The 24,151-nt window shown below is 37.3% G+C and overlaps 1 protein-coding gene and 1 non-coding gene across 13 annotated transcripts in view; both read right to left on the reverse strand.

Annotated features, from left to right (window-relative positions):
- Window positions 1-24,151, reverse strand: part of LOC123507112 (fasciclin-3-like) — a 944,731-nt gene that overhangs the window by 8,717 nt on the left and 911,863 nt on the right. For 7 of the 12 annotated variants that reach the window (XM_045259686.1, XM_045259684.1, XM_045259682.1 and 4 more), the window contains 3 exons: window positions 9,966-10,061; window positions 8,948-9,064; window positions 8,751-8,828 (listed from right to left, as the gene is read on the reverse strand). In XM_045259686.1, coding sequence (XP_045115621.1) covers window positions 8,751-8,828; window positions 8,948-9,064; window positions 9,966-10,061 — 291 coding nt within the window. Of the gene's footprint in view, window positions 1-8,525; window positions 8,562-8,750; window positions 8,829-8,947; window positions 9,065-9,965; window positions 10,062-24,151 lie in introns of those variants that run through there. The other 5 variants (XM_045259693.1, XM_045259692.1, XM_045259690.1 and 2 more) reach the window with 3 other exon arrangements.
- On the reverse strand, window positions 16,382-16,455 carry Trnam-cau. Its single transcript has one exon. It is a non-coding gene; the product is annotated as a tRNA-Met (tRNA).

The following is a 24,151-nucleotide window of genomic DNA, read 5'->3' on the forward strand; positions in this document are numbered from 1 at the left end:
TGTTTAAGTCTTCCTGTAGTATTTCACAATCCTCTTTTGTTTAATGACTCTGCACAGTTTCGCATCGTCCGCAAACAGATTTATGTAGCTGTTCACTCCCTCTGGCATGTCATTTATATATACGAGAAAAGTATTGGTGCCAATACTGACCCCTGTGGCACTCCGCTGTCTACTGTTCTCCACTTGGACTTCATATCTTTAACTATCGTCCTTATTTCTCTCCCATTAAGTAATTCTTCATCCATCTCAATGTGCTTCCTTTTAAGCCACCCTTCTCCTCTAACTTCCATAGTAATCTTTCATGTGGCACTTTATCAAAAGCCTTTTTTAGATCTAAATAAATACAGTCAACCCATCCCTCTCTCTCTTGTACTTTATCAACTATTCTAGAGTAGAAACTCAATAAATTTGTCACACATGACCGACCTTTTCTAAAACCAAATTGGCTATTTGATAATATTTTGTTGTCTTCAAGAAACCCGATCCATTGCTTCTTTATTACTTTTTCACACATCTTGCATATTACACTAGTTAGTGATACCGGCCTGTAATTTAAAGGTTCTTCCTTCCTTCCGCTCTTATATATGGGAACCACCTCAGCTCTTTTCCACTCCACTGGCACTGTTCCATTTTCTATTGAGCATTTTATGATGTTGTATATTGGACTTGCTAGTTCTTCCCTACATTCTTTCAGTATTCTGCCTGAGACTTCATCCAGTCCCATTGCCTTTTCCTCATCCAATTCCGTCATCAACTTTTTATTTCAAGCTTGGTTACTTTAATCTCTTTCATATAGACAGTCTCTCTATTACCCTGTGGTCTTTCAAATTTGGATTCCTTAGTAAAGACCTCATGAAATTTACTATTTAACAGTTCTGCCATACTTTTGGGTCTTCCACCATTCCGTTTTCTCCTTTTAACCTTTCTATTGTTTCTTTTTGTCTTATTTTTCCATTTATGAATCTGTAGAACAATTTTGGTTGTTCCTTACATTTTTCGACAATGTCCTTTTCATAGTTCTTTTCTTCTTCCTTTCTCACCTTAGCATATTCATTTCTTGCTGTTTTGAAGTTTTCCTTATTTTCTGGATTTCTGTTTCTTCTCCACCTTTTCCATGCTCCATCTCGTTTCTCCTTTGCCCTAGCACATCTTGCATTAAACCAATCTTTCTTTCCTTCTTCTTTAGGTCTATATTTCGGAACATATTCCTGACCCCAGTTTTGTATATTTCCAAAAATAAGTTATATTTCTCTTGAACCGTTAATGAGTTTTCCATCTCCTCCCAGTTTACGTTTTAAAATAGTTCTTGAGATTCTCAATATCAGCCTTTCTGTAATTTAATCGGTCTCCTTTGTATGATTCATCTCTATCTTCCTTTCCTTCTTCTATATCCATCTCTAATATTACATGGTCACTCTTTCCCAATGGGCACTTGTATCTTATATCATCGTTAATTGGTATATCCCTTGTAAAAACTAGGTCTAATCTTGCCGGCTCATCGTTTCCTCTGAATCTTGTGTTTTCCTTTACTCTTTGGACCATCAAATTATCTATCATTAGGTTCAGGAATCTATCTCCCAGGCATCTTCCCCATACCACTTTCATAATTTTCCCAGTCTACCTCCTTACAGTTGAAATCTCCTATCAATATCACTTTTCTCCTTTCCTTAATGATTCTTGTAAGACTCCTTATTGTGTCATCTATCATGTCTCTATATTCTTGGTTAGTCCATGAGTTTGTTTTGGTGGCACATATGTTCCAATGATTGTTAACTCCTTTTTGTTAATATGCATCTTAACATACAGTATTTCTGATTTTCCTTCCCAAACTCCACTTGATTTACCACTATCTCCTTCCTTAACATCATCATGACTCCTCCTCCTCCTTTACCCACTCTCTCTCCTCCATATATTATACCTTTTATCTATGTCTATTTTATTGCCTCATTTAACTTTGTTTCCACCAGGCATACAATATCTGGTTCTTCTTTCTTTATGTAATCTCTTAATTCTAATTTACTAGATAAAATCCCATCTATGTTTGTATACATCATTTTTAATCTCTTGTTCTTATAATTTTTAGTTAAACTTGCTCCATTCTTTTCTCTTCTTTCTCTTTTATATACCATTTCCTTATCCTGTGTGTGTGTGTGTGTGTGTTTTCACAAATGTTACAAGGCGGGACGCATGTAACTAATCTTTCGAGAGGGAGGGAGGAGAGAGAGGAGAGAGAGAGAGAGAGAGAGAGAGAGAGAGAGAGAGAGAGAGAGAGAGAGAGAGAGAGAGAGAGAGAGAGAGAGAGAGAGAGAGAGAGAGAGAGAGAGAGAGAGAGAGAGAGAGAGAGAGAGAGAGAGAGAGAGAGAGAGAGAGAGAGAGAGAGAGAGAGAGAGAGAGAGAGAGAGAGAGAGAGAGAGAGAGAGAGAGAGAGAGAGAGAGATGGGAACAGTCTAATTTTAGATAACAGGGTAATTTTAGACACAAGGCGGGACGCATGTAGCTTATCTTTAGTGATTGGTGGAGACAAGGATGGTGGGAGGAGCACTACGATTTCAAGGACAGCATACGGCGTGTGTAGTTGGTATCCAACACACTATACGGGACAATTGAACTGAAGAAAGCTCAGAAAAGAAATATGACGTCTACGTAGGCGTCACCGTATTTGCTACTGGGTCTTCATGACGCCCACATAGGCGTCACCGTACTGAAGGGGTTAATGACATTTAACAATCTTCTACACTGAATGTCCTTGGCCTGTCCTTTATTCATTAATCTAAACTGGAAACCTTACATCTCATCTCTTGCTAAAACAGCTTCTATGAAATGATCTGAGGCATCTCTGCCTCTGCCTCTCACCTTCACAACTGCTAACTCTGTAAAAGAGCCTCATTTACTCTTGCATGTATTGGTGGTTCCACTCACACAGTTCTATTAGACAGGATGGAATCAAAAGCTTTTCATCTTATTAATTCCCCTCTGAGTCTCTTCAGCCTCTCTCACTGCCTTAACGGGACCGACAGAGTAAATTTCTCTTCGTTATTTTCAACCAAATTAAACCATTTTTTTTTATGAATTGATACCTATGTTTAGGTGAGAGTTATTTGTGTGTGTTTCAGTAACTTTCGGCTTTTAGTTTTTTTTTTTTTTTTTTAATAAATGAAAATGGTGCCTTGACATACAAATTTAATTAGTTCCATGACGATTGTTGCATATCAAAAAAATTGTATATCAAATAAGTTTTTCCCATAGAAATTAATGGAAACTGAATTCATTCAATTCTTGTGATACGAATTTACCCCCCACAAAAAATTAACATGCTTTAAATACCAACCAAATATAGATATAATATAAGATAAATACAATGTTTATTGTATGCATGATATAAATGTACGATATTGCTGAAAATAACAACTTAACCCGCAAAATTCGGGGCACATCGATAGACGTTTAGACTTTTTATGGCTATATTTTGGCTATTTTCTTCCCATTTCTTTACTTGTGAGCTGGCAATACTCATCAGGAGTAAACATATGGTTTATGTCACTGTGTCACCAACGATAGATACTGTGGAAGCAACAGTGATTTCACGGTGTCTCATTCCACCACCTCTCTTCTAAACCTCAGGTCTTGTGCCATGTTGCGGGGAGACAACTTTTGAATGAGAGTGGTATCAGAACAAGCAACGAGAGAGAGAGAGGGGATACAAGGGACCTGTTTTCTATCGCTCTAGCCAAGGCTGCTAAACCCGATTGGACACAAGGCCACATAAACCGATGATACCACCTCCTTCAACCTGTGATGTTTTCGTAACCATGACATCTAGAAACTACTGGTTTTTTGCATTGCAAAGAGGGAGAGTTGCTTGTGGGCAGAACACCATTTGTACTCACTCATTTATTGAATTTCTAAGTGTAATCAGTATGTGAATACAGGCTATTTTGTGTGCTTATCGCTAAACTTTTACTTTCGAGATCCATGATCATGGGGTCTTGAGTTCACAAAACTTAAGAAAAAATACACACTGCCGAGGAGCACAGACACATACATACACAAAGGATGAACAACGATACACAACGCAGGATGAATGCTTGGGTGGACTTGGGTAGCCAAGCGATTGCTGCATCACCTACCGATGGCTATTCGTATCTTAAAAATATCTTCATATTTCAAGGTGTAAATTATTATTATTATTAAACTTTTTTTTTTCTTCATAAGCTGTCATAATAAACTTTGGAGGTTGTCTAAGAAGGTCAAGTGAGCAGATTTTGCATTTTCTGTTTTATCGACGAGAATTTTTTTTTTAGATTTTTACCTCATTTGGTTATTTCTCTTTAGATTAAGAAAAAAATATTCCAAAATTTTAAATTCTGCTCACTTGAGTAGAAAGACAATTTAATGCTCTTTCTATTGATACCTGAATCATGAAAATTGGATGAAAACTGTTGAAGTTATATGCCTCAATAGTGCAATAAGTTGAGATACGGGCCTTTAAAGATTTTTAAAAGGACAGACACATGTTCTTTGTCAATAAATGGCTATAATATTGCAAACTCTTCACAGCAGGTATTATAACATCTTCCTTTTGCTTTGTAGATCATATTGTGCCATAAACAAGGCATCTGGTGGAGTACCCCTTCTTGTAGAAGTATTACTAATTCCTCAAGTAGTGACAGGAGCAAGAGACGCATGCAGCCTCCCACGCTTTCAGCTACACACTGATGCATCTCACGTTCTTTCCTTCATTTGTGCCTTAGTGAGGGAGAATAAGTCAAATCAAGAAATTGCCACGAACACTGGCATAGCTCTCAGAACTGTTCAACATTGGACCAAAATTTATCGTGAGGGAGGAAGAGATGCTTCATCACCATATTACAAGCTTGAAGGGCGTAAGCACAGTGTGAGCTAGATAACTCTGAACATTATTCGAAGACAACTTAAGGCCAACCCTCGCATACACAGCAAGAAATTTAAGGCCAGGAACCCTCTTTCCTGGCTGGAATGAGTGAAAGGAGTGTGCGGAGATATGTGAAAGGCGACATGGGATAATGGAGTTGCCGCGCAGTTTCAAAACCTTGCTTCATAAGTGGTCACCTTAACAGTAGGCTTGCATTGGGGCTCAGGTAAGTGGCGTAGGATTCTTTGGTCAAATGAGGCAAGCTTTCAGGTTACAGACAACCAGAGAAACCGTGTGTACCGCAGACCCGGTAGTAACCATTATGATCCGTGCTACATAACACACACATTAAAACCCAGATTCCTTGATGGTGTGGGGATGTTTTTCTTACTATGGTCTTGGAAAATTAGTGTTTTTGCCTAAGAATGTTCGTATTAACTAAAATAACTACTTTGTGCTAATTCTAGAGAAGTTAGATGAGTGTATGGAAAAGTGTAATGCTGATACTTTCATGCAAGATGGTGCACCATGCCATACTGCAAAATTAATTGTTGACTCGTTTGATTTCTGCAATCTCAGCCTTTTAAAACCTTGGCCCACAAATTCGCCAGACCTTAACCCTATATAAAATCTGTGGGTGTACATAAAACTGAAGCTAAAGGAGAGAGATACCTCCTCCCTCCCACGCCTCCAAGCCACTATTCAGGACATATAGGGCAATATTGACACTCAGTATCTCCACCACCTGGGTGATTCACTTCCCAAGAGACTTGAAAAGATCAAGAAGGCACGAGGGCATCCTATCAATTACTAGTTTAGGTGAATACCCTCATTGAAACATATTTTCTGTGTCATTAATCTCCTTTACAGGATGTTACAGGTACTGCGCCTTCTGCTCTGACCAGCAGTGTACATTTTCATCTTACTGGAAGTTTGCCTACATTCAGCCTGTTCCTAAAAAGGGTGATCATTCTAATCTCTCCTACTACCATCCTATAGCTTTAATCTCTTACTTGTCAAAAGTTTCTGAATCTATCCTCAATAGGAAGATTCTTAAACATCTGTCACTTCACAATCTCCTATCTGATCGCCAGTATGTCTTCCGTCAAGATCGCTCTACTGGTGATCTTCTGGCGTTCCTTACTGAGTTTTGGTCATCCACTTTTAGAGATTTTGGTAAAATTTTTGCTGTTGCGTTAGGCATATCAAAACTTTTTGAAAGAATCTGGCACAAAGCTTTGATTTCAAAACTGCCCTCTTATGGTTTCTATCCTTCTCTCTGCAACTTTTCTTTCCGACCATTGTATTGCAACCATGGTAGATGGCCACTGTTCTTCTAAATCTATTAACAGTGGAGTTTATCAGGATTCTGTCCTGTCACCCACTCTCCTTCTATTATTCATTAATGACCTTCTTAACCAAACTTCTTGCCCTATCCACTCTTTCAGCCTTTCTACGTCCTTTTAGAGACGTTCAACCCTTCAAGAAGTCAACAGATCACCCACGGATGCCACATAATGCCTGACTTCTGACCTTTCTAAGATTTCTGATTGGAGCAGAGAAAACTTAGTAGTTTTCAATGCCTCAAAAACTCAATTTCTCCATCTATCAACTCGACACAACCTTTCAGACAACTATCCCCTCTTCTTCAAAGACACTAAAGTGTCTCCCTCTTCCACACTAAATACTCGTATTCTCGGTCTGTCGTTTACTCATAATCTTAACTGGAAACTTTATATCTCATCTCTTGCTAAAACAGCTTCTATGAAGTTGAGCGTTCTGCAGTGTCTCCGCCAGTTTTTCTCGTCCCTCCAACTGCTAACTCTGTACAAGGGCCTTATCTGTCCTTGTATGAAGTACTCTTTGCATGTTTGGGGGGGTTCCACTCATACAGATTTATTAGATAGGGTGGAATAAATATTTTTTTGTCTCATCAACTCCCCTCCTCTGACTGATTGTCTTCAGCCTCTCTCTCACTGCCGAAATGTTGCATCCCTTTCTATGTTTTATTGCTATTTTCATGCTACCTGCTCTATTGATCTTGCTAACTGCATGCCAAGCTCCACAAGGCTTTCTTCTTTCTCTCATCGCTATTCTGTCCAACTCTCTAATACAAGAGTTAACCAGTACTCTCAATCATTCATACCTTTCACTGGTGGACTCTGGAACTCCCTGCCTGTCTCTGTATTTTCATTTTCCTACAACTTAACTTCTTTTATGAGGGAGGTGTTGGGATATTTGTCCCTGAATCTTGACTAATTCTTTTGATTCTTTTATGGACACTACAATTCTAGTAGGGCTTTTTTTTCTAATATTAATTTTTTTTACCTTGGTAGTTCTCCCTCTTATGTAAGACACAATTCTGACTTACACCAGCAAGGCTTTAATTATATACGTACAGTACATTTACAAATTAGTGAAGAGGAGTTCTTCACTAATTTGTAAATGTACTGTATATAATTAAGGCTTATATATGGTAGATATCATTACCAGTATCTACATAAGAAATAGCAAGGCAATAAATAAGTGCAAAAAAGTAATGTCACTGGACTAGATATGCTAATTTTTCTATTGTATATTGGTCACCTGCAAGAATAAAAAGGTACTGGTAAATGAGAAAAAAACAACCCAAAAAAGACTTAACATTATTCAAATTAGAGGATGCTTCACAGGTTGACACTGTTTTTGATTGGCTTCACCCACTGTTTTTAGATATGAGAAATACACCCTTAAGGATACAAGCAAAAGAAGGGTGGTAGACCACCAGTCAAAAGCATTTACACACTATTTCCTCTCTCATGACTACCAACAATGAGCTCTTGGTGCCTCTACACTTCTGGCAACAGTCTTCACCCTGTACATTGATCCCTGTTACAAGAATGTGAGGTTAATAATTTTGGGATTTTGTTTTGAATATTCTAGAATATCCAATGCATTTTTTTAAATTTCTAGTGTACTAACATGCATAAAAAACAGTTAGCAGATATTAGTCTTGTGTTGCTGCAGCACACATTACCCAGGGAGCTTGTTTTGCTCTTGGCAAGCATAAAAAAAATGGGTGGGACAAATTGGTTTACTACCATCTCAGGTGCAGCTTTCCTGACTCACTCCTGCAGCACTAATGGCCAGTATTAAGGGGACCAATCAAGTTAATATATTTGTTGCTTATGAACCAATTTTTTTTTAGGTATAGAGTTCCTTTAGATGAGTTATATGCACATATAGGTGTTATCAAATTCATAGCAATAATTTTTCTTTTATATTTCTACTTTCTGCTTGAAAATGGTTGTTGTTGTTCTTGGTGTGAGGGAGGAAATGCACTGGAATGTCATGTCAATTTGGCCTTGTCAATTTTCTATGCATACTGAGAGGCTCTAAGCAAAACTCTCTCTCTCTCTCTCTCTCTCTCTCTCTCTCTCTCTCTCTCTCTCTCTCTCTCTCTCTCTCTCTCTCTCTCTCTCTCTCTCTCTCTCTCTCTCTCTCTCTCTCTCTCTCTCTCTCTCTCTCCCCTTCCAGAGTATACATACCACAGCCTCTTTGCCTCTTTTACCAAGACATTCACACCCCCACACATACCTGTTTTAGTGTGATGGAAAGCAATCATGGCAGCCAAAGCATGAAGCAACATTAATAGGTTACCTGTATTTATCTACTCGCAGAGTTGATTAGTCTGTTGAGAAAATAAAAGATTACATGCAAACACATTGCCCCTTCCACTTATGCACTAAATACAGAAAGGTTCAACCAAGAAAACATTCAGAAAAGTGCGACATACAGTCCTTTCCATGTAAAATTATCACTGGATGGAGGGAATAACTGGCAAGAATTCCTATATATGAATACTTTATAGACATCCTACCTCTTTCATTTCAAACCCATTAGGTTCAATTTTGATCTGTGGGATAATTGTTTCTTCAGGAAGTATTCCTTCTGTATGCTTGAAAAGGGGAAAACCTGATGAGCAGTGGAACCTTTATATCAGCAAGGAAATTTTGCTCAATTTTACGAAATTCATTCACTAGAGAGAAGGGAACTGAGAGAATAAGTAATACCTACACAATACATTATTTCATTTGAGAGTGGTCGTCCTTGATTTTCCCCATAATGAGATTTTACTTGGCAGTAAGTGTGTGAAATACCAGTTTCCTCAGGCAGTTGAGTGACCTCGGAAAGCTTGCAATGAAATAACCTGTGTTATTTTGCACACTTGCCTAAAACAATATAACTTCTGCAGCTTGAAAAGAATAGGTTAACTGAAAGAATAGATTAACTTGCATGCAGTATTCATTCTAGCCATGGAAAAAAAAATCTGGGGTGGATAAATCTGATAGGAGTGATGATAATGGGAGGATAAACCATGTGTGCTATCTCCACTAGATTAAATTAATCTTCCCTTTGAGTTGGAGTCAATATACCTGGAGAGCATAGGACATGTGATGGATATTACCTATTTGCAAGATCACAGTGATGACAGAGTGATAGAAAAAATTTAGATAGCCTCTACCTGGCAGAAATGGAATATAACTCATGATCTTGAGTTGTGACAAATGCAGTGACTACTACTGTGCACTATCAAGATGTGTGGTGGTGGTGTTGGTGGTCATTTATGTCACCCTGAATTAGTATTGAAAAACATGAAGTAGACAAAGAATGCAAAATGAAGCTCCCTTTAAAGTGGGTAGTGTGTTTTAAATTGCCAAAATGATTGGGAAGAAATGTGAGTGAGGTGACTGAAATGTGCAGTGTAGCACATTGGAAGAACAGAAACAAATAGAGTATTACTGTACTGTGGTCATTCCACACCATTTACAGAGTTCAAACAACAAAATACACAGTAAGTAACTCTGACTTTCTATGTTTGCACTAATGGCTGTGTTCACTTAATGGAATCTCACAAGGCTACACTGTCCTATGAATGTCTCTGTACAGCTTGTACAGATCCTTCAGGACTATTTCATACCTCAGTCTAGCTCTTCTCATCATCACATAAAAATACTCAATTTTCACCCTCTCCTAGTTCACTTTTTGATCTTGAAACACCAACTATGAAAATACATTAAGTAATAAAAATTACCTCTTTCTCTTCTGGATTATGCTCCTTGTTGCTTGTTTCCTTCTTGATCTCATCTGTAGTGAGAGATCTCTTCTCCACATCATCCATCTTTACATCCTGGAATCATGAAAAAAGACTAATTTTCTTTTCATTTCATTAGCTATCAATCATGATAATATATAGTCAAGTAAAAAGTTTCTGTAAAATTATGAAGCCTTATGGCATATGAGAATAGATAGCATGAACTGTTTAATCAATAGTACCTAAGACTGATGGTTTCAATAGACAACCCATGACTTGCCACTTTACCATGAAGATTCAATGTTCTTGAAATTTTTTTCTTTTTGGTTATGGTAAAAAATTGGTTTGGAAACATGAGCCATCAAAATTCTTCACTTAAGTTGGAATAGAAATGAAAATAACTAAACAATGACAATTTATTACTACTGGTGAAAACAAATAGTTTATTTGATCATGTATTTCAAAGAGGGTAAAGATGAGATGAGAGATAAGAGAAAGAACATTGGAAAAAAAATTATTTGTGTGCAAAATCTGGTGGAAGAAACTCATTAAATAAAAATCAATGGTATGAATAGTTTAAATAAAACAGGACACCACTGAATTGTTTGTGGCCGAAAAGATATTTTCTTCTGCAGAATAAACGGAATGTAAGGAGGCAAGAAGGGTGAGTAAAGCATGCAAAAAATAAAAATGAGGATAGATATAAACAGATGTTTTAAAGCAAAAGTAATTCAAAGGAAAGATTGTTCATACAAGTGTGAAAATTACTGGATTACATTCAGCAGTTAGGAGGAAGATGAGTGCCACTAATGGCTTGATTAAAGATTCTAGTACATTAGCAACTTATAATGTTTTAGCTCTAACATCATTGGCCACCTCTAACACAAGAGCTATGGGAGGGAAATGCTTGCTTGAAAGTTTGTGGATGTGTTTCCTGATGTTTCAAATTCCTTCAGCTAGAAGTTTGAATGTGCAAATTCTTTTTCTTTAAAACTAATGAGACTCTTGAAATCTTTAAGGATAGCAAAGCATGGAAATGGTCAGATATGTGGAGTTGAATTTAGCACTGGCAAGACAATTTATGCATAAAGCTGTGGTGCTGTCTTGGTTCCAACAAAGAACACAAAATTTAGATGTAAAAGGTATAGTGGTCAGGAAGATGGTGGTGAAGTACTACAGATACTGTATCATATGTTAGTGATAACTGGGACCTCTTTTACGGCAAGGACACCTTGTATGCCAGGGATGGAGTGCATTTATCACGCCAAGGTGTTCGAGTTTTGGCTGGAATACTTGAAGGCGAGTTAAATGCACTCCAGCGCTTTTTTCGGTGGACAGGAAAGGGAAGGGGTATCGGTGACTCATAGGCAGGAAGGAGTAGTCAAATCTAGAAAAATAACCAGCTTAGTAAATGCAAAGAATAGTTTAAAAGTGTATTACACAAACTGTAGGAGTGTTTTGAGCAAGATAGATTTGCTGAGAGGTGCAGCTTGTGTTGAAGATTTTGATATTATTGCTTTAACAGAAACCTGGTTAGATATGTCATGGAAGGTGTTTGATCAGGAGGCAAAAATTGATGGTTATACACTTTTCATAAGAACAAGAAAAACAGAAGAGGGGGAGGAGTGGACTTGTACGTCAAGGACACACTGCAATGTTGCATAAACAGCAGAATTAAGACAGACAGCAAAACAGTCTCTATGGGTAGATATTAAGGACGGGTCTCAATCAGTAGTAATGGATTTAGTGTACAGGCCACCAAATGCTTCAGACCAAACAAACTCTTCCCTATGGGAGGAAATAAATAGAGCGGCCAGGTACAGTAAGGTATGTGTGGTAGGGGATTTTAACTATAGGAATGTTGATTGGAGCTTGATGGTGGGTAACAGGAAAGCAAATGAGTTCATTAAGGTCATACAGGATAATTTTTTAAAGCAAGTCATTTTAGAACCCACGCGGGGAAATAATATTCTAGATTTAGTTTTGACAAACGGGGAGGAGGCAGTTACACAGGTGGAGGTTGGAGGCCATTTAGGTAACAGCGATCACAAAGAAGTAAGGTATACATTGAAATGGCATGAAACTTTTAGAAAACAGAACAAAAGAAGAGTACCTGACTTCAGAAAGGCTAATTTCGATGGATTAAGGGAGTATTTACGAACTGCTTGGCAGGGGAGAAGCAGAACTAGTCAGGTAGAAGGAAGGGAGGACCAGGGAAGAGCGGGGAGGTGTGAAGTCGGGATTGGGAGGAGAGAGAGTAAGACGGAGGGGGAAGCTGGGAGGTATCCCGGTCAGCTGAGAATTAGTGAGAGCTATACCGAGTTCCTACATAAAATACCTGACGGTCAGATAGCCAACATTCCTTATAAAACAATAGAATCACGAAGCAACGACCCTAAGTGGATGACACACAGATTAAAGCGGTGCATTGGGCAATAAAGGAATATATTTAAGAGGCTAAAGGCAGGAGATGAAGCTTTAAGGCCACGATACTATGAATTAGTAAGAACAGTTAAGAGGTTAACGAGGAAAGCTAAAAGTGAATATGAGTTGAGGGTAGCCAGCCAAGCAAAGATGGACCCTAAGGGATTTTTTCAATTATATAAGACGAAAAGCAGAGAAGAAATAGGTCCTGTAACGACAACAAATGGTGAAATGGCTAGTTCTGCGGAAGAGATTAGTAGAATTATGAACGAGTATTTTTTAACTGTCTTCACCCAAGAGAATACACAGGAAATCCTAGATAGCGAAGAAGCATTTAGGGCAGATGATAGTGAAAAGTTGACAGATATCCTTATAACTAAGGCGATGGTAGAACAGGAGATAGATAAACTAAAGAAATTCAAGTCACCGGGACCTGATGAAGTTTATCCAAGGGTTCTAAAGGAATGCAAGGACGTTGTAAGCAAGCCGTTAACGGCGCTGTTCAAGATGTCACTGGAGTCTGTTGAGGTACCGATAATGTGGAGAGAAGCTAATGTGGTTCCCATATTTAAGAAGGGGAATAAAACCCAAACATCTAATTACAGGCCTGTCAGCTTAACTTCAATTGTGGGTAAACTAATGGAATCAATAATAACAAAAAACATTAGGGAACACCTAGACAAACACAGCTTGATAAATCACACACAACATGGATTTACGAAGGGGAAGTCATGTCTTATCAACTTGTTAAGCTTTTATAGCAAGGTTTATAAGGCGGCAGATAATTATGACATTCTTTACTTAGATTTCAGTAAAGCCTTTGACAAACTACCTCACCAGAGACTCTTAAAAAGGTTAAAGCACACGGTATAGAGGGTAGAATATTAGGCTGGATTAAAGCGTGGTTAGACGGCAGGCGACAAAGGGTAGTAATTAATGGTTCGAATTCGAAGTGGGGAGTAAGTAGTGGGGTGCCACAGGGCTCAGTTTTAGGGCCATTATTATTTCTAATATATATCAACGACTTGGATAGTGGAATTAATAGTGATATCATTAAATTTGCGGACGACACAAAGATAGGTAGATTGATTAGGTCTGATTTGGATGCCAAGGATTTACAGGCTGACTTGGATAGGATGAAGGAATGGACAGATAGATGGGAAATGCAGTTCAATATTAACAAGTGCAGGGTGCTGAGCGTGGTAGACATAACCCAAACAATAGGTACACAATAGATAACGTAACACTAGGAAGCTCCAAGTATGAGAAAGATTTAGGAGTCATAGTTAGCTCTGATCTCGGTACAAGGAGGCAATGTATTGAGGCCAGAAATAAGGCGAATAGAGTATTAGGTTTCATCTTTAGAAGTGTTAAAAGCAGGAGTCCTGAAGTAATACTAAAATTATACTTGGTGCTGGTCAGGCCACATCTTCACTATGCGGTACAATTCTGGTCCCCAAAGGACATAGCTCAATTGGAGTCAGTGCAAAGGAGGATGACTAAAAGGATACAGGGTATGAGGGATGTTCCCTATGAAGAGAGACTGAAAAAACTTAGTCTGCATTCCTTAGAGAGACGTAAGTTAAGAGGAGACCTGATAGAAGTACTTAAGTGGTATAAGGGTTTTAACAAAGGGGACATGAATGTAGTTCTTAGGATCAGTAGCAGGGACAAAACCAGAAATAATGGGTTTAAATTTGAAAAATTCAGGTTTAAGAAGAAAATGGAAAGGAACTGGTTTTCAAACAGAGTGGTTGATTAGTGGAATGGTCTCAGTGGTCATGTAGTCAGAGCTGAGTCAATAGGGAGCTTTAAAAGAAGGTTAGATAAATTCATGGATGGGGAAGATAGATGGAATTAGGTGGATTAAGCACACTGGGACTGCCTCGTATAGGCCTGGCGGCCTCTTGCAGCTTCCCTCCTTTCTTATGTTCTTATGTCAAAAGATGGTATGAAAGACGGAGTTAGAGGAAGATTTGACAGGATTCAAGCAGGGCTCATAGTGACCTGTCTCCATATCTACATTTATCTAACTTTTCCTTAAATTTGTGCACACTTTCTGCTATTACAACCTCATCACTTAATCTAAACTTCTTAATGTTCATCAGGCATTGATTTTTCATGATCTTGGAATGTCCACTTGTTCATCTATCTCCATCCTCTGTCAGTGCTACCAGGTCATGCCTATATATCTTTTCCATTCAATTTACTAACTTATACATCATTATGAGTCCCCTCTTTCCTGTCTATCCTTCAAAGTTGGTAATTCCATTTCCTTCAGTCTTTCTTCACGGAAGATCCCTTATTTTTGGGATCATCCTTGTAGTAGTCTTTTAGATTCTTTCTAGTTTCTTGATGTCTTTCTGTCTGTATGGTGACCATATTTCAGTCTTGGTCTTATAGTGGTTATTATCTTTTTCATCATATTCTTATCCATGTAATTGAATGCCATCCTGATGTTAGTTAGTGTCTTGTATGTTGAAGAAAATAGTCCATTTATGTGTCTTTCTGGAGTCAGGTTGTCTTGCATAATTACTCCCAGGTCTTTCTGTTCACTCCTTTTCATTATGTCTTCTCCCATTTTATCTCCCAAGTAGGTCTTCTATTACTTTACTCATTTTGATTACATGGCACTTCCTGGTATTAGATTCTAATTTCCACTTTTGGCTCCATTCCCAGATCTTGTTAATATCTTTCTTCAATTCTATATAGTCACAGATATTCCTTGTTACTCTCAAAAGCTTCACATCATCCGTATACAAATTTATATAGCTACTCAAATCTATATCATTGAGATATACTTGCCAACACTGAACCCTGTGGTACTCCACTAGTAACTGTGTTCCAGCTTGCTTCTCTTATCATTGTCCTCATTTCCCTATCTGTTAAGTAATTTGTCATCCACTTTAAAGATTTTTGACTGTATTCCTCCCATGCATTCTATTTTCCATTGGAGTCTTCTATGTGGTACTCTGTTGAAAGCCTTCTTAATATCTATATACACTGTGTCAACCCATTCATCTCTCCCTTGTACTTCATCTATTACTATAGTATAAAAGCTTAGTAAATTTGTTATGCATGATCTTCCTTTCCTGAAACCAAATTGGGAGTTATAAATAATTTCCTTTCCCTCCAGATATTCCAACCATTTTTCTTTGATAACGATTTCACAGATCTTTCCTACAACACTATTTAGTAAGACTGGGGCAGGATTCACTAAACAGTTATGTATTTTGTAAGTCCTTATGCTACGACCTATACACTAAACACTTGTGGACTTCATATGTGCCTCAAAAGTTACGTATCCTCTCGGGACCCCGTAAGGTTTTATAACCCTGACCTACACAACCACTATGGTAAACACTGACGAAGCCAGAGGTTAGAAAAAGGTGAAGTAGATTGAAATAAAGAACTGCAGATGACATAAGCATGTGAGTGTCCTGAGAAATGATGAAACAGTCTATATATGAAAATACTAGTGTATTAGCACATGATAGTAGCAGCTGAAAAGAAAAGGAGAGTGAAATATGTACACTAATTGTAAGAAACATATTATCATATGACAGTGGCCTGAGGAGGGAAGGAAATTAAGATCTATATATGTATGTACTAGTATGGTGAATCTAGAAAGATGCTGAATGATAGTGGTAATACTCTTTAGTAACATTTTGGCAATAATGTGTACAGTGTAAAGCAATGATATGGGAGGTATAAGTGCATTGCACTGACGTACATAGTGTGTGTGTGTGTGTGTGTGTGTGTGTGTGTGTGTGTGTGTGTGTGTTTCACTGTTTGATCTGCTGCAGTCTCTGACGAGACAGCCTTACGGAACGAGCTCAGAGCTCATTATTTCCGATCTTCGGATAGGCCTGAGACCAGGCACACACCACACACCGGAACAACAAGCTCACAACTCCTCAATTTACATCCAGTACCTACTCACTGCTAGGTGAACAGGGGCTACACGTGAAAGGAGACACACCCAAATATCTCCACCCGGCCGGGAAATCGAACCCCGGTCCTCTGGCTTATGAAGCCAGCGCTCTAACCACTGAGCTACCGGGCGTGTGTGTGTGTGTGTGTGTGTATTTACCTAGTTGTAGTTTTACAGGGCCTGGGCTTTATGCTCGTGTGGTCCCGTCTCCATATCTACACTTATCCAATTTTTCTTTAAAACTATGTACACTCTTTGCTGATACCACTTCCTCACTCAAACTGTTCCAAGTCTCAACACATCTTTGCGGGAAACTAAATTTTTTAACATCTCTCAGACATTGTCCCTTCCTTAGTTTCTTACTATGCGATCTTGTGCTTCTAAAGTCATATTCTTCTCTCAGGATCAGTTTCTCATTATCCACTTCATCCATTCCGTTAATCAATTTATAAACTTGTATCAGATCCCCTCTCTCTCTTCTCTGCTCCAAGGTTGGTAGATCCATTGCCTTTAGTCTCTCCTCATATGCCATCCCTTTAAATTCTGGAACCATTCTTATAGCCATTTTTTGTAGTCTATCTAATTTTCTTATGTGTTTCTTTTTATGGGGAGTCCACACAACTCCTGCATATTCCAATCTAGGTCTTATTTTAGTACTTATCAATTTCTTCATCATTTCCTTGTCCATATAGTGAAATGCTACTCCAATATTCCTTAGCAAATTATACGTCTCTCTGAAAATTCTATCAATATGGCTAACCGGTTGATTATTTTCTTCCATTGTCACTCCCAAGTCCTTTTCCTTTTTTACTTTTTCTAGTTCTACTCCATCTCCCATCTTATAGATTCCCACTGGTCGTCTTTCACTTTTTCCCATTTCCATGACATGGCTTTTGTCCACATTGAATTCCATCTCCCATTTTTTGCTCCATTTCCAGATCTTGTTTAAGTCTTCCTGTAGTATTTCACAATCCTCTTTTTGTTTAATGACTCTGCACAGTTTCGCATCGTCCACAAACAGATTTATGTAGCTGTTCACTCCCTCTGGCATGTCATTTATATATATGAGAAAAAAGTATTGGTGCCAATACTGACCCCTGTGGCACTCCGCTGTCTACTGTTCTCCACTTGGACTTCATATCTTTAACTATCGTCCTTATTTCTCTCCCCCTTAAGTAATTCTTCATCCATCTCAATGTGCTTCCTTTTAAGCCACCCTTCTCCTCTAACTTCCATAGTAATCTTTCATGTGGCACTTTATCAAAAGCCTTTTTTAGATCTAAATAAATACAGTCAACCCATCCTCTCTCTCTTGTACTTTATCAACTATTCTAGAGTAGAAACTCAATAAATTTGTCACACATGACCGACCTTTTCTAAAACCAAATTGGCTATTTGATAATATTTTGTTGTCTTCAAGAAACTCGATCCATTGCTTCTTTATTACTTTTTCACACATCTTGCATATTACACTAGTTAGTGATACCGGCCTGTAATTTAAAGGTTCTTCCTTCCTTCCGCTCTTATATATGGGAACCACCTCAGCTCTTTTCCACTCCACTGGCACTGTTCCATTTTCTATTGAGCATTTTATGATGTTGTATATTGGACTTGCTAGTTCTTCCCTACATTCTTTCAGTATTCTGCCTGAGACTTCATCCGGTCCCATTGCCTTTTCCTCATCCAATTCCGTCATCAACTTTTTATTTCAAGCTTGGTTACTTTAATCTCTTTCATATAGACAGTCTCTCTATTACCCTGTGGTCTTTCAAATTTGGATTCCTTAGTAAAGACCTCATGAAATTTACTATTTAACAGTTCTGCCATACTTTTGGGTCTTCCACCATTCCGTTTTCTCCTTTTAACCTTTCTATTGTTTCTTTTTGTCTTATTTTTCCATTTATGAATCTGTAGAACAATTTTGGTTGTTCCTTACATTTTTCGACAATGTCCTTTTCATAGTTCTTTTCTTCTTCCTTTCTCACCTTAGCATATTCATTTCTTGCTGTTTTGAAGTTTTCCTTATTTTCTGGATTTCTGTTTCTTCTCCACCTTTTCCATGCTCCATCTCGTTTCTCCTTTGCCCTAGCACATCTTGCATTAAACCAATCTTTCTTTCCTTCTTCTTTAGGTCTATATTTCGGAACATATTCCTGACCCCAGTTTTGTATATTTCCAAAAATAAGTTATATTTCTCTTGAACCGTTAATGAGTTTTCCATCTCCTCCCAGTTTACGTTTTAAAATAGTTCTTGAGATTCTCAATATCAGCCTTTCTGTAATTTAATCGGTCTCCTTTGTATGATTCATCTCTATCTTCCTTTCCTTCTTCTATATCCATCTCTAATATTACATGGTCACTCTTTCCCAATGGGCACTTGTATCTTATATCATCGTTAATTGGTATATCCCTTGTAAAAACTAGGTCTAATCTTGCCGGCTCATCGTTTCCTCTGAATCTTGTGTTTTCCTTTACTCTTTGGACCATCAAATTATCTATCATTAGGTTCAGGAATCTATCTCCCAGGCATCTTCCCCATACCACTTTCATAATTTTCCCAGTCTACCTCCTTACAGTTGAAATCTCCTATCAATATCACTTTTCTCCTTTCCTTAATGATTCTTGTAAGACTCCTTATTGTGTCATCTATCATGTCTCTATATTCTTGGTTAGTCCATGAGTTTGTTTTGGTGGCACATATGTTCCAATGATTGTTAACTCCTTTTGTTAATATGCATCTTAACATACAGTATTTCTGATTTTCCTTCCCAAACTCCACTTGATTTACCACTATCTCCTTCCTTAACATCATCATGACTCCTCCTCCTCCTTTACCCACTCTCTCTCTCCTCCATATATTATACCTTTTATCTATGTCTATTTTATTGCCTCATTTAACTTTGTTTCCACCAGGCATACAATATCTGGTTCTTCTTTCTTTATGTAATCTCTTAATTCTAATTTACTAGATAAAATCCCATCTATGTTTGTATACATCATTTTTAATCTCTTGTTCTTATCATTTTTAGTTAAACTTGCTCCATTCTTTTCTCTTCTTTCTCTTTTATATACCATTTCCTTATCCTGTCTCCTATAATTCTCCAAAAAAATGCCTTCTTCTCCTCCTCTGACCTTTCATTATTTTTTCTCTTGCTTCTGCCACCAGTTCATTGTGTCTCTTCCTTTCCTCCTCGTTTCTATTTTTCTTTATATATATATCTTTGCAACCTTCTGTTTCTCTGAGTTTCGTTTTTCTATATAGTACTTCTTCTGCTGCTGCTTGTGATTTTAGTAATATCTTAATTGGTCTCACTGTTCCTTCTTGATATGGTCCCATTCTATGGATTTCTTCTACTTCCTCTTCTAAGTTCTGTCTATCCTCGTCATTCAGATGTTTTAGTAGGTCTTTTACTGATTTCATTTCGTCTTTTTCCCTTCTTGGTCTATATTTAACATTTTTTCTTTCAGTCCAAAATAATTACACTCTTCTTTTTTCCGCAATTTCTCTTACTAAATTTTCTTTTTCTTGAGGACTCCTATCATTTTGCTTGTCATATTTTCATCTCTTTCTTTTAACTGTTCTTGAAATACTTCTTGAAATGATTCCTTGTCTTTCTTATCTTGGATTCTCCATGCTTGTACTTCTTTTTAATCACGTCTTGTACTCTTTCTTCTTCTTTGTTAACTAGATCTTTTAGCTTTTCTTTTTCTTTCTCGGCTTTACCGAGTCCTTCTTCCATCAATTTCTTATAGTTCGCTATTTGGACTTTTAATTCTTCATTTTCGGTTCTTAGCCTAGTTTCGTTTTCTTCCACTCTTTTATCCTTTCTTTCAATTTCTGGAGCTCTTTATCCTGTTCTTCATTCTCTTTCATTCCCATACTCTCCTTTATCAATTTATCTAATTTACGTTCGATAGTTAAGACTCTATCAAATAGTGAAGTTTGCGCCGTATCAAAGCCTTCAAATTCTCCTCCTCCCTCACCAACATTGTCATCATCAGCTTTCATTCTTTCCCTTGTCACATACCTGCATTTAGATGGAATATCTTTCTCACTCATTATTATTTAACACTGTATTCATGAAAGGAAAAATGAGTCCACACTTATTGCCCAGGCCACTATAAACCCAAACAAAGGTAGTGAAGATCAGCTGATTCTCGGAAGCGACGGTATCGCGTCCTTCCTCTGCTGCGTCTCGTGTGTGTGTGTGTGTGTGTGTGTGTGTGTGTGTATTTACCTAGTTGTACCTAGTTGTAGTTTTACAGGGCCTGGGCCTTATGCTCATGAGGCCCCGTCTCCATATCTACAATTATCCAATTTCTTTATGTGTTTCTTTTTATGGGGGGTCCACACCACTCCTGCATATTCCAGTCTAGGTCTTATTTTAGTACTTATCAATTTCTTCATCATTTCTTTGTCCATATAGTGAAATGCTAATCCAATATTCCTTAGCAAATTATATGTCTCTCTGAAAATTCTATCAATATGGCTTACCGGCTGATTGTTTTCTTCCATCGTCGCTCCCAAATCCTTTTCCTTTTTTTACTTTTTCTAGTTCTACTCCATCTCCCATCTTATAGATTCCCATTGGTTGTTGTTCACTTTTTCCCATTTCCATGACATGGCATTTGTCCACATTAAATTCCATCTCTCATTTTTTACTCCATTTCCAGATCTTGTTTAAGTCTTCCTGCAGTATTTCACAATCCTCTTTGTTTTATGACTCTGCACAGTTTCGCATCGTCCGCGAACAGATTTATGTAGCTGTTCACTCCCTCTGGCCATGTTGTTTATATATATGAGAAAAAGAATTGGCGCCAATACTGACCCCTGTGGAACTCCGCTATCTACTTGGACTTCATATTTTCAACTACTGTCCTTATTTCTCTCCCCCTCAAGTAATTTTCCATCCATCTCAATATGCTTCCTTTTAAGCCACCCTTCTCCTCTAACTTCCACAGTAATCTTTCATGTGGCACTTTATCAAACACCTTTTTAAAATCTAAATAAATACAGTCAACCCATCCCTCTCTCTCTTGTACTTTATCAACTATTCTAGAGTAGAAACTCATTAAATCTGTTACACACGACCGACCTTTTCTAAAACCAAATTGGCTATTTGATAATAATTTGTTGTCTTCAAGAAACTCAATCCATTGTTTCTTTATTACTCTTTCACACATCTTTCATATTACACTAGTTAGTGATACCAGTCTGTAATTTAAAGGTTCTTCCTTCCTTCCGCTCTTATATATGGGAACCACCTCAGCTCTTTTCCATTCTACTGGTACTGTTCGATTTTCTATTGAGCACTTTATGATGTTGTGTATAGGACTTGCTAGTTCTTCTCTACATTCTTTTAATATTCTGCTTGAGACTTCATCTGGTCCCATTGCCTTCTCCTCATCTAATTCCATCATCAACTCTTTTATTTCAAGCTTGGACAGTCTCTCTATTACCCTGTGGTCTTTCAAATTTGGATTTCTTAATAAAGACCTTCTGAAATTTACTATTTAACAGTTCTGCCATACTTTTTGGGTCTTCCAGCATCCCATTCCCTCCTTTTTAACCTTTCTGTTGTTTCTTTTTGTCTTATTTTTCCATTTATGAATCTGTAGAACAATTTTGGTTGTTCCTTACATTTTTCGACAATGTCCTTTTCATAGTTCCTTTCTTCTTCCTTTCTCACCTTAGCATATTAATTTCTTGCTGTTTTGAAGTTTTCCTTATTTTCTGGATTTCTGTTTCTTCTCCACCTTTTCCATGCTCCATCTCTTTTCTCTTTTGCCCAAGCACACCTTGCATTAAACCAATCTTTCTTTCCTTCTTCTTTAGGTATATATTTTGGGACATATTCCCTGACTCCTGGTTTGTAGATTTCCAAAAAATAAGTTGTACTTCACTTGCACCGTCTCTGAGTTTTCCATCTCCTCCCAGTTTACGTTTTTAAAATAGCTCTTGAGATTCTTAATATCAGCCTTTCTGTAATTTAATCGGTCTCCTTTGTATGATTCGTCTCTATCTTCCTTTCCCTCTTCTATATCCATTTCTAATATTACATGGTCACTCTTTCCCAATGGGCACTTGTATCTTATATCATCGTCCATTTGTATACCTCTTGTAAAAACTAGGTCCAATCTCACCGGCTCATCGTTTCCTCTGAATCTTGTGTTTTCCTTTACTCTTTGGACCATCATACTATCTATCATTAGATTCAGGAATCTGTCTCCCAAGGCTTCTTCCCCCATACCACTTTCATAATTTTCCCAGTCCACCTCCTTACAGTTGAAATCTCTTACTAATATCACTTTTCTCCTTTCTTTAATGATTCTTGTAAGACTCCTTATTTTGTTATTTATCATGTCTTTATATTCTTGATTGGTCCGTGAATTTGTTTTTGGTGGCACATATGTTCCAATGATTGTTAACTCCTTTTTATTAATATGTATCTTAATATACAGTATTTTTGATTCTCCTTCCCCAAACTCCACTTGATTTACCACCATCTCTTTCCTTAACATCATCATGACTCCTCCTCCTCTTTTATCCACTCTGTCTTTCCTCCATATATTATACCTTTTATCTATGTCTATTTTTATTGCCTCATTTAACTTTGTTTCCACCAGGCATACAATATCTGGTTCTTCTTTCTTTATGTAATCTCTTAATTCTAATTTACTTGATAAAACCCCATCTATGTTCTTATACATCATTTTTAATCTCTTGTTCTTATCATTTTAGTTGAACTTGCTCCATTTTTTTCTCTTCCTTCTCTTTTATATACCATTTCCTTATCCTGTCTCCTAGAATTCCTCAAAAAAATGCCTTCTTCTCCTCTGACCTTTCACTATTTTTTTCCCTTGTTTCTGCCACCAGTTCGTTGTGTCTCTTCCTTTCCTCCTCGTTTCTATTTTTCTTTATATATATATATATATATATATATATATATATATATATATATATATATATATATATATATATATATATATATATATATATATATATTGCAACCTTCTGTTTCTCTGAGTTTTGTTTTTCTACATAGTATTTCTTCTGTTGCTGCTTGTGATTTTAGTAGTGTCAATTGGTCTCACTGTTCCTTCTTGATATGGTCCCACTCTATGGATTTCTTCTAAGTTCTGTCTATCCTCGTCATTTAGGTGTTTTAGTAGGTCTTTTACTGATTTCATATCGTCCTTTTCCCGTCTTGGTCTATATTCAACATTTTTTTTCTTTCAGGCCAAAAATAATAACTTTTTTTTTTATCTGCAATTTCTCTTACTAAATTTTCTTTTTTCTTAAGGACTCCAATCATTTTGTTTGTCATATTTTCATCTCTTTCTTTTAACTGTTCTTGAAATACTTCCTGAAATGATTCCTTGTCTCTCTTATCTTGGATTCTCCATGCCTGTACTTCTTTTTTAATCACGTCTTGTACTCTTTCCTCTTCTTTGTTAACTAGATCTTTCAGTTCCTCTTTTTCTTTCTCGGCCTTACCGAGTCCTTCTTCCATCAATTTCTTGTAGTTAGCTACTTCCTTTTTTAATTTTTAATTTTCTGTTCTTAGCCTAGTTTCCTTTTCTTCCACTCTTTTTATCCTTCCTTTCAATTTCTGGAGCTCTTCTTCATTCTCTTTCATTCCCATACTCTCCTTTATCCATTTATCTAATTTACGTTCAATAGTATCAAAGCCTTCAAATGCTCTTTCTCCCTCACCAACATAGTCATCATCATTCATTCTTTCCCGTGTCTCATACCTGCATTTAGATGGAATCTCTTCCTTACTCATGATTTTGTAACACTGTATTCATGAAAACGAGTCTACTA

Source organism: Portunus trituberculatus, chromosome 21 (assembly GCF_017591435.1).
Source record: "Portunus trituberculatus isolate SZX2019 chromosome 21, ASM1759143v1, whole genome shotgun sequence".
In the NCBI taxonomy this organism is placed as follows: domain Eukaryota; kingdom Metazoa; phylum Arthropoda; class Malacostraca; order Decapoda; family Portunidae; genus Portunus; species Portunus trituberculatus.